Source organism: Mustela nivalis (genome assembly GCF_964662115.1).
Source record: "Mustela nivalis genome assembly, chromosome: 12".
Taxonomy (NCBI): domain Eukaryota; kingdom Metazoa; phylum Chordata; class Mammalia; order Carnivora; family Mustelidae; genus Mustela; species Mustela nivalis.
The window spans coordinates 11,784,280-11,794,712 of record NC_139031.1 but is presented as its reverse complement, the minus strand read 5'-3'; the positions used below and the strand labels follow the sequence as shown (position 1 = coordinate 11,794,712).

The 10,433-nt window shown below is 42.9% G+C and overlaps 1 protein-coding gene across 1 annotated transcript; it reads right to left on the bottom strand.

Annotated features, from left to right (window-relative positions):
- Positions 1–3,106: 3,106 nt before the first annotated feature.
- PRSS37 (serine protease 37) lies at positions 3,107–8,222 on the bottom strand. The gene is made up of 5 exons (XM_082693795.1): positions 8,150–8,222; positions 6,105–6,246; positions 4,628–4,881; positions 3,905–4,041; positions 3,107–3,344 (listed from the first exon to the last, which is right to left on the bottom strand). The coding sequence occupies exons 1-5, from the start codon at positions 8,181–8,183 to the stop codon at positions 3,204–3,206; spliced, it is 708 nt and encodes a 235-aa protein (XP_082549921.1). The 5' UTR covers positions 8,184–8,222; the 3' UTR covers positions 3,107–3,203.
- Between the last annotated feature and the right edge of the window lie 2,211 nt (positions 8,223–10,433).

Genomic DNA, 10,433 nt, shown 5'->3' with positions numbered 1-10,433 from the left:
GGAGTAAACTTGCCTCTCTGTCTAAGGCAGAATGTAAACTAAAACCTTTTTAGGGTTTTAAGGGGTTACGATCAATGAAATAACATTAGCACCTTCCTCAAGGAGAGATGGCACCTTCCTCAAGGAGAGAACACAGTACAACCTTAGATGTAGGAGCCAGGAGTAGAGGGAGGACAGAGGGAAAGGGATCTGTGAGCTGCAACATGGCATTCAGGGAAGTCTTGATGATTCGTAGTCTTGATAGTTTAGCCCTAGAACCATGCTGTTGCTGGTCACTGTGCCTGGGAAACTCACTCTAATGAATGGGATTGAAAAAAATGAGTAGAAAAAACCTACACTGAGGAGTTGATTGTATAGTGACTGATATGATTTATCTTTGTCTAAATCATAGGCAGTGGGGGCAGAGTAAATACTTTGCCTGGGATAATGCTGCCTTTGCCTTCACCACTAGGAATATTATATTATATTATATTATATTTTATATTATTATATTATATTTTATGAGAAAGAGAGAGAGAGTGAGCTAGGTGGGGAGGGGCAGGAGGAGAGGGAGAGAGGGAATCTTGAGCAGGCTCCATGCCTAGTGGAGCCCAACTTGGGGCTCGATCTCATGACCCTGAGATCATGACCAAAACCAAAATCAAGAATCCGATGCCAAGTCAAATGAGCCACTCAGGCGCCCCTTGAGGAATTTTTTTTGAATCTAACTTTGTGAAGTTTGGATCTTGACCAGGTTGCCATCTTAACAGACAGAGGGCATTAGGCTTTTCTTTACATTTTCTTCTGACATTCCTTTTACTCATATTTGCATTTCACAGGGTCAAGTGACAGAAAATGTATTTAGAAATATTTTGAGAGTAGGGTAGGGTGGGTGGGAGGTCTCAAGGAGATTTGGATGCCATTCTGATGAGTTTAGAGTTTATTTTCAAGGCAATTGACAACCATTGAAGGTTTTTATATCCTATTATAGAAAGCAATTCTTTTAGGAAATGTGTTTTGAAAGTTGTATTAGTTTTCTATGGCTGCTATAAGAAATTACCACAAATACCTTAAATTGACACAAGTTTATTATGTTTACAGTACCATAGGTCAGAAGTTTGAAAACTTTCAATGGGCTAAAATCAAGGTGTTGTTCAGGTTGTGTTTCTTATTGGGGAGAATCCATTTCCTTGCCCATTTTGGTTGTTTTCAGGATTCAGTTCCTTGCAATTGTAGCATTAAAGTTCCCATTTCTTTGCTAGTTGGAAGCTGAGTTTCATTCTCAGTTTCTAGAGACTACTCACTACTCACATTTCTTTCCGTATAGTCCCCTTCTCCCATCTGCAAAAGCTGCAGTGACCAGTCAGATCCTTCTCATGCTTTGAATCTCTGCTACCTCTTCTGTTGTCACATCTCTCTGGGCAAATACTGTTTTTCTCTTCTACTTTTAAGGGTCCAGGTGATTACATTGCTCCCACCCACATAATCCAGGATAATTTCCTTATCCCAAGGTGTATAAACATAATCATGGCTGTAAAGCTGCCTTTTTCATGTACAATAACATATTTATGGGTTCTGGGGACTAGGGTGTAGATATGTTTAGGGAACCATTATTCTGCCTAACACAAAAATATAGATTGTATTTTAAACTTAGGAAATAGAAAATATAGTCCAAGGATAGTATGTGGTTCTTTCCTCATTCTACCACTGCGAGGAGATTACCCATCCTTGTCCCTTAATCCCCAATGTCTTGAATATCCAGAATTTCTCTATCATTTCCAGATCTGAGATACTTGGGAGTTCTCAGTTCTCAAGTTCTTTTTATTCTTTGCTTATTCTTTTTTTAATTTATTTTTTACCTGGGTAGCTCAGTAGGTTGAACATTGGTTTTTTTTTTTTTTTTTTAAAGATTTTATTTATTTATTTGACAGAGAGAGATCACAAGCAGGCAGAGAGGCAGGCAGAGAGAGAGGAGGAAGCAGGCTCCCTGCTGAGCAGAGAGCCCGATGTGGGGCTCGATCCCAGGACCCTGGGATCATGACCTGAGCCGAAGGCAGCGGCTTAACTCACTGAGCCACCCAGGCGCCCCGAACATTGGTTTTGAACCAACAGGTTGGTTCAACCAATTGGTTGAACACTTTTTTTTTTTAAAAATTAACATATAATGTATTATTTGTTTCAGGGGTACAGGTCTGTGATTCATCAGTCTTATACAATATGCAGCACTCACCACAACACATACCCTTCCCAGTGTCCATCACCCAGCCACTCCATCCCACCCACCCCCCTCCAGTCCAGCAACCCTCAGTTTGTTTCCTGAGATTTAGAGTCTCCTATGGTTTGTCTCCCTCTCTGGTTTCTTCTCGTTTCAGTTCTCAAGTTCTTTATCAAAGTTCTCAACCAGAGGACTTGTACCCCCTTTCTTGGCTTTTTAATTACATGGTCTGTGGCTAAGCCCAATTTGCCCTTCCTTCACCTCCTCTCAGCCATATCTGCCTCTGGAATCTTCTATTGCTCTGAGGTTTTACTCTCTTTGGATCCAGATGAATTTTTCACCTGGTTCTGGAGCTGCAAAGCTTCCTGTTGGACTTGATTTATGGTTGTTGACCCTGTCCTGATGTTCTGTTTTTCACTTCTTACGTATTTACTAGCTCTTCTCCTGCAGCATACTGCAGTCAGTACAGCAGTGAGAGAAAGCTTGGCCATTCTTACGAGATATTATTCCAGAACCCACAATCTTAGCCACAAGTGAAAGCTTCAGACTCTTTGAATAAGAGAAATAGCAGGAAAATAGAAGCCACAATCTGTTGTGATTCCATGGATCCCCCCTATAATTTGGGGGCCTAGAGCATGAGACTGAGAATCTGAATTTGGGGGTTCCGTTCCAGTCTGTGATGTCTGTTGGCTTTAGACAATGTTAAGTACTCTTTTTATTCTCAACTTTCTCATTTGTAAGGTGGGGATGAAAGATAACCTCAAGGGTTTGTTATGAGCATTAAATGAGATAATGGATATAACCCTGGTATAGTGTGATAAGCGCTCATTTCATTTTTTGTTCTTGATTTTTCACATCATGGTGGGATATGGGCAGAGACACAACCAAGAAAAAATAGGCTAGTGGTGTGATGCATTTCCACTTGGAAATTTTATTTTGAGTTTGAGGGAAGTAGCGGCTTGTAGAGTTAATGACAAAGCCAGTGGGATGCAGAGGGAATAGTAGGGCGTCATTTTTCTTTAGTGACGCTCTCAATCCAGGATACATATTTGTGAACATTAGTGTAGATTCCGACATCTCCTCCCATGAAGTGTCCCACCTCGATCCCCTGGAGCTTGTTTTTGCAGATCACGGTAGCGACGGCCACCTCCTACCAGAGATAGTACAGAGAGAGAGAGAGAGAGACAGAGAGAGATGGTCAGATCTTGTCACAGGAGTCCTCTCGTCTCCAACATGGATGAGCTCTGCCCAGGGGTAGCATGCTGGATCATGAAAACAGCCCCAGATCAGGGGACAGGAAGCTTTGGATCTAGATGAGTTCTAGCCTTGTTTCTTCTTGAGAAAGTCGGAGAAAAACCTCTCTAGAACTGTAACTCTCTAGAACTGTAAAATGAATCAAACCCCATTTTTCTCTGGACTGGTGAAGCCAGTTTCCATGGTGAAGTTTGAATTTTTTTTTAAAGCCCATTTTGACCTGCAACTATGAGAATAATAAATCTAGCAAAATGGAGGTTTTGCATGACACGCTTTAATGAATAAGGACATCTATAAGGAGGGCCCATTGCTGAAGGAACAATGGGAGCTTTGCTGCAGCCTTATCAAATTCTCAAAAAATTGTGAGAGGATGAGGGCATTCTACTTTTTTTAATGTCATGATTGGTTAACTAGATACATACAGGCAAATAAACTGAATATAGAGAAAAAGATTACCCCGAAAATTCGGCTGAAGACTTTCACAAATTTGACACATAAGGAGTTCCGGTGGCTCTTTCCTTGTTCGGTGTTCTGGCACTCTTTGTCAGACATCACAGGGGCCTCCAGGCTCTGCCTTAAATCAGGGTGTCTGCCTGAGGGAAGACAGGACAGAAGAAGCCTTCCTGGTCGCCTTTATTCTGGAGCCCCTCCAACCACCACCCTCCATTTCCACTGGTGTTTTGTGTGTATGTCTGACGAAAAAAGGAATGAGAAAAGAGAATGATTTCATGCATGGTTATGAGAGTTAATCCAGAGGATTTAAAAATAGGCTTTCTGTCGCTTTGAGAAACAGAGTTTCCTTTCTATTCTGTTTCCCGTCTTGGAGGAATAAGAGGTGACCTGACTCCCGTTCTCTGATGTTCCTCTACATGCAGAATGAACCATATGCAATGGAGGAGCCCAGCCCCTTCGGTGGCAGTTGTGCCTGACAGGAATGGTGTGGCCTCTGTGCAGAGTCAGATGGCCTGGTGGCTTCAACACCTGAAGCCTCAAGGAGGTAGTGGTGTGTCACCATCCTGGGAAGGGAGGGGCTTTGGACTTCGGGGTGGGTCTCTTTTTGCTAGACCACTCGTGGTCTCTTCCCATTCTCCTTTCCTCTCTTCCCAGCTGTGTGGACATGGTGCTCCTCTTCCGGGGTAACTAATGACTCTGATTTGCTGTGTGGGGGGGTGCACTCACCATTGTTGTCTTGGCTCCAGTCCAAACCTGAGAGCAGACAGACGGTGCCTGGCCGGACATTGCTGGTGGCAAGGGGAAGGGGCTGGACTTTGTTGTTGAGTCTGGCAGGTTTCTCCAGCTTAATGAGCATGAGGTCATCCTGGGGGTTGCTGTGGCTGAAGTTCCAGTAGCGGATAATCTGGATGGGGTTAATTGCCTGTTCTGTGCCATCTCTGACTCGGATCCTGAAATTTCCCAGCAGCACTTTCAGGTTTCTGGAGGGAGAAGGGGTTGGAAGTAACCAGTGTCACCGTCACCACCATCACCATGATCACTGTCATCATTATCATTGTCGTCAGAGATGATACTCAATGTTACAATGTGTCAGGTACCGTATCAGTTGCTTTACCTGGAGTCTGGATTACCTCATTTACAACTCATCACAAAACTGGGAAGTGGATTCTATTTTTAATCCATTTTGCATGTGAAGCGATGGAGACATACAGTAGTAATTCACCTACGGTCACACGGTAAAGGGGGAGCCTTTAACCGCTGTGTTTTCATGCGGCATCCTTAATGTGGTAGTGTTTTCTGCCACCTTTGTGTGGCAGAAAAACATTACTTTCCCTCCACTCTGGCTCCAGCCTATCCAACTGGGCATTTCATTCTGGTGGACGTAAGAGAATGGGATGCTTGAGTGCTGGAGCTCTGTTTGCTTCATCAGATCCACTCACAAGCCTACTTCATCCTGTTCTCTACCTCTGGAAGGTGATATATGTAGATTAAATCCATGGATTCTCTTGTCCTCTGGTCTCTGATTAGGTGTTGGTTGCTAGCCAGCAGCAGGCAGTGTTGGGAGGGAGAATGGGGGGGAGCACTTAGCCTTCCAGCTGCCTTCTCCCAGGGCGGTCACACCGTGCTTCCTATGGAGCCGCCCCTGCACACGGTGCTTCCTCCCTTCCTCTCTCTCCTCCCCAGCCTTCCCCACTGCCCGTCTTGTACCATTCTCTCCTCTGGCCCCTTAATACCTTTCCAGTACTAATGCTAGGGGTACTGAACTATTCTCAATTTGTCTAATTCGAGTGCACCTTCAGTTAACCTGCTGGTCCCTTAACTCAGACACATTCATATTGTCACTAAGAAACTTGAAAAAACTGAGGAGGCATGCCCTGTGGGGCGGGTTTCCTCACTACTGACATTTGGGGCTGGGTGATTCCTGTGGGGGCTGGCCTGCGCACTCTAGGATGATCAGTGCCCTCCTGGCCAAGGCCTCTGTTTGCTAGATAGGTGCCAAGAACACAGCGCGTTCTCAGTGCATTGTGACAAACCGAAAATATCTTCAGACTTTGCCACATGCACCCTGGAAGGAAAAGTTGCCTCCCTTTGAGCACCACTGAGGTAGAATGAGGGGGGCTGCTTCAGGGGGTGGGGTGTCGTCAAAGATGATACTGAATGTTACAATGTGTCAGGTACCGTATCAGGGGTTCCCAGCACTCACGGTAAGTAGCAGTGAGCTGGGGCCAGCACCCAGTTGTTTTTGATGAGGACACCCACGCAGGGGTTGAAGTGAGACTTGAGGTATACCAGATACGGAGCATGGTCCTCTTTCTGCACAGACGAGTGAGCAGAGAAAGCTGTCCCTGGGAAAGTAATCGGTATTCTTAATACATAGAACATTCTTAATAGGTAAGTCATGTCTTACCTGTCTTACTTGTCTTAAAATATGTGTTAATCAGCAGTTTCCTAGTTGGGAAGGGATATGAGCAATTTTATTTTATTTTTAAATTTTAAAATTTTTAAATATTTTATTTATTTCTTTGACAGAGATCATAAGTGGGCAGAGAAGCAGTCAGAGAGAGATGGGGGGAAGCAGGCTCCCCGCCGAGCAGAGAGCCTGATGTGGGGCTCCATCCCAGGACCCTGAGATTATGACATGAGCTGAAGGCAGAAGCTTAACCCATTGAGCCACCCAGGCATCCCAAGATGAGCAATTTAAAAGAAGTAATGATTTGGCCAGGAGATGTGAAAGTGTTTGACCCTCTTCTTCTAGTAAAAATCACATACTATTTTATCTAATGTTTATAATAATAATTTTTGGTTTAATGTTGATACTGTTAAGAAATTACAGTGGAAGAGGCTCTCTTTCACTGTAGGTAGGGACATGAATTAATTCTGTCTGTTTGAAAAACATTTAGAGCTAGACATGAAGAGTGTAAACAGTGCATCACCTATGACCTAATAATTCAAACCATAAGGATCCATTCCAAAGAAATATTCAAGTGTAGACAAAGATTATGAATGTGTGCTCATTTTAGGACTATTTATAATAGCTAAATATTAGAAATATTAATGTCCAATATAGTAACGTAAGGCACTGAAGTGGAAAAGTACATCAACATATGGAACGTTATATACATATTAAAATTATATTTATAAAGAATATTAAACAACAAAGGAAATACTGATAAACTTTCATTAAGTTAATAATATGAAACATGTGCATTAATCCAGTAACCCAATCATCTAAAAACAAGCAAAGGAAAACAAAAACCATTTAAATGCAAAAGTAAATAAAATAAAGCCTCAGAATAAATTTAAAGTGTTAGCATGTGCTGCTGAGTGAGAGGTGGGATTATGAACAATGTTTCTTTTTTTCTACTTTTTAATATTTCCAAATTTTTAATATGAACATGTAACTTAAAAAAGTGAATTATTAAAAAAACACTTGAGATGGTAGGGAGGAAGCCTGTTTGTAGTGTCAGAAATAAAATACTATTCTTGTCTCAGCTGTCCTTGGTTCTTCCATAATCCTTCCCGAGCCATAGCCTATACTGCCCCACACGCTTTTTGATCACACAGAAATCCCAAGGGGGAAAAGCGTGGCATATTAATAAGGACAAGAGGCTCTCTGCTCTTGTTCTAAGTGCTTTACATGGATTTATTTAACATTTTCACAACATGTCTATAATACAGGTAGTAATATCCCCATTTCGACAAAAGAGACTGCGGCACAGATGGATTAAGTAATTTGTCCAAGCCCACACAGCGAATAGTGATGCAACACGGAGTGGTGGGGAATGCCTCACCAGCAAATTTTGGCATCAGAAGGACTTCTTGGAAGTCAGGGGGTGCAGGAGGTAGGGCCCTTGCATTTGATCTTGTTTCTACTTCTTCATTCCCTCATTCTGAGTCTCTTAGCTTTTGAAATAGGAGGAAATCAGACTTCGAAATGAGTTCTTTGTCCCTGTGACAAATGTGTCCCCCACATTTTGGAATCATCGCAGGGAACACTCATTGTTGAGCAGTCTCCTAGGCAAGTGGGGACCATCGCCCACTCTGTGGCTTAGCACTGGAGCAGTGGGCTCAGCGTCCTGCGAGACTTTGCGGGGGGTCTCGGAAGGGAAATGCCTAGTTCTGTCTGTGACTGGTTTTCTTAGGCTCTTCTTTTGTACCCTCCACACAGCCCAATCTGCCTTACTCCAGTTACTCCACTTACATTAACCTGTGCCTTATAGGATGGAGTAGAAGGTCATGGATACATACCAGCAAGGACACCCAAATAGAAGATAAATTTCATAGCAGTCCAGATCTTTCCCTGTGAGGTGCAGAAAATCAGCAGAGTATGAAGCTCTCAGGACAGTGTTCTCCTCAGGAATGCCTGGTAGAATCAGTGGATATGGCTAGGTAAGGGGACATGAAATGGGTTGGGAAAACAGCTCTGGGCATAAAGAGGCGGGTGGAAGAGGGCTCCAGGTACACAATGAAGATGGGCTTCTGCTCGAGGGAAGAGGGACTGTCCTCTCTTGGGTCTTTCAGGGAAGGAAAAAAAATTAAAAAGCCCAGTTCCTTAGACTTCCAGATCCAGGTCCCTCTACCTGCTGTCCCTAAAAGCCCATCTGCCTCAAATCAGCTGTCTGTGGGGAAGGGAGCTCTAGGCTCAGGGCTTATCTTCCACATGGAGTTTCTGAGGTCAGGGCTGTGAGGGACAAGATTCGCCACCTTAGCTCAGGCGGTGTCCCCAGGTTTGCTCTGAAACACCTAATACTTATCCCTTTCCTCAGCCCCTCCCATCTTTATTACACTTTCTTCCTCTTTCCCTGTGATCACTTTGTTTCATCACTCCGCCATCATCACCAGCTTGGTCTGTGATCCTGGTCCCCAGCTTTGAGCTAAGGACATGTGGGAATGAAAAGCACTCATAGAGCAGTTAGTTTGACAGCTGGGGAATAGTCTGTATTCTAGGTTATATTAAACTGAGGACCTACTGTGTATTGGTGACAATTCAGAAGGCAGGAACCGTCAGTGCTTTTTACCTAATGAAAAGATTTCTCAGCCAATAATAAACTGCTAGGGTCATCTTTGGAGAATTCAGAGCACACTCTAACAAGAACACTTTCAGTAATAGCTCTCAAATCCCAGGCTCTGAGCTAAATTCTTTATAGACACTGGCAGTGGTGATTTCATATCAGGGCAGTCTGAGATGTAAAATTAATTATTCTTTGTATCACTCTAGCCCTTCAAAGTCTCATAAGCTCATAATCTCATGCCAATGGGACAATAAGCCTACAAAGAGGAAACAAGGCTGGTACCATTTTTTTTTTTTTCTTGGTCTGTAGATAACAGAACTAAAACAGAATTTACACCAGTGTCTCAAAATCACACATGATTAGAAAGACTAGAAATAGAATCTAGGTCTTATTATTGGAGACACATAGCTTTTCAACTGCATTCTCCAGGCTTCAGCTAATCAACTGGCATTCCTACATCTTGAAAAAGATACATTTCCTCACACAAATTCCCTGAGGTGTAAAATGAAAAAGAGACATGGCACATACTTTCCTGACCCTCACAGTGGACACAGAGGTCCACTGGGGAATAGGGCTGGTTTGTGAAATGTGCTTGAGGTTCAAAGACAGGATGGATCTGTGCGAAGTTTTCTGTGGGGAGGGTAGGATTAGTTAACAGAGTTGAAATTTGAGAGAGGTTGTTGGGCCTAGATTTTTTTGGAAAGCTTATGGGCCAGGAGGGGAGTTTGAGGCCTTTCCAAAGACAACAGATTTTCTGGAGGAGGCTGGTACTGGGGACTGCTACCTGTCTATGAGTTTCAAATCAGTATCTCTAGCCCAGACCTCCTGTCCCACATATAGAACTGCCTCCTTGAAACCATTTTTTTTTTTTTTTTTGCATCTGCTTGAGGTTCCTGAAATTTAGCACGTCAGAATTTTATCTTTTCTTCCTCTAGCTTTTCAAATGCATTCTTTGCCTGTTTTTCTAATTGTAGGAGATTACCTACCATTTGTTTGATTTCTCCCTTTTTCTCACCACTCAACCTTAAGCAGTTCTACTTCCAGAAGTCTCTTAAATCCATCCTTATCTTTTCATTCTCACAGCTGTCATCCTAATGCAGGCCATAATCTTGTCACGCTTGAACTAATATGTGTGCCCATCTGGTGTTGCTCAACTTGAGATTCTCCTTTTTATTTAGAATTGTTTTTTTTTTCCCCTTTAGAATGCATATGAAATCATGTCAGTCTCCTTTTAAAAACTCTTCAGTAGTTCCCTGTTGTCTGTAGAGTAAACCCCTAGCATGCTTTAACGGCCTCCCTTGAACCTCTTCCATCTTCTCCTCATAACCCTCTTTCCTTAGCTTCTTTCCCCCATCCTGCCCCTGCCCCCCTGCCCCACATAATTTTTACAGGCTTAGCAAACTACTTTCAAGTGTGGGATTTTTTGTTTCAATATGAATACCTTTTTATATTATTTTAGCTGTTGAGTGCTTCTTGTAGTTTACCAATCCTATGTATTTTTTACTTAAAGATTTATTTAT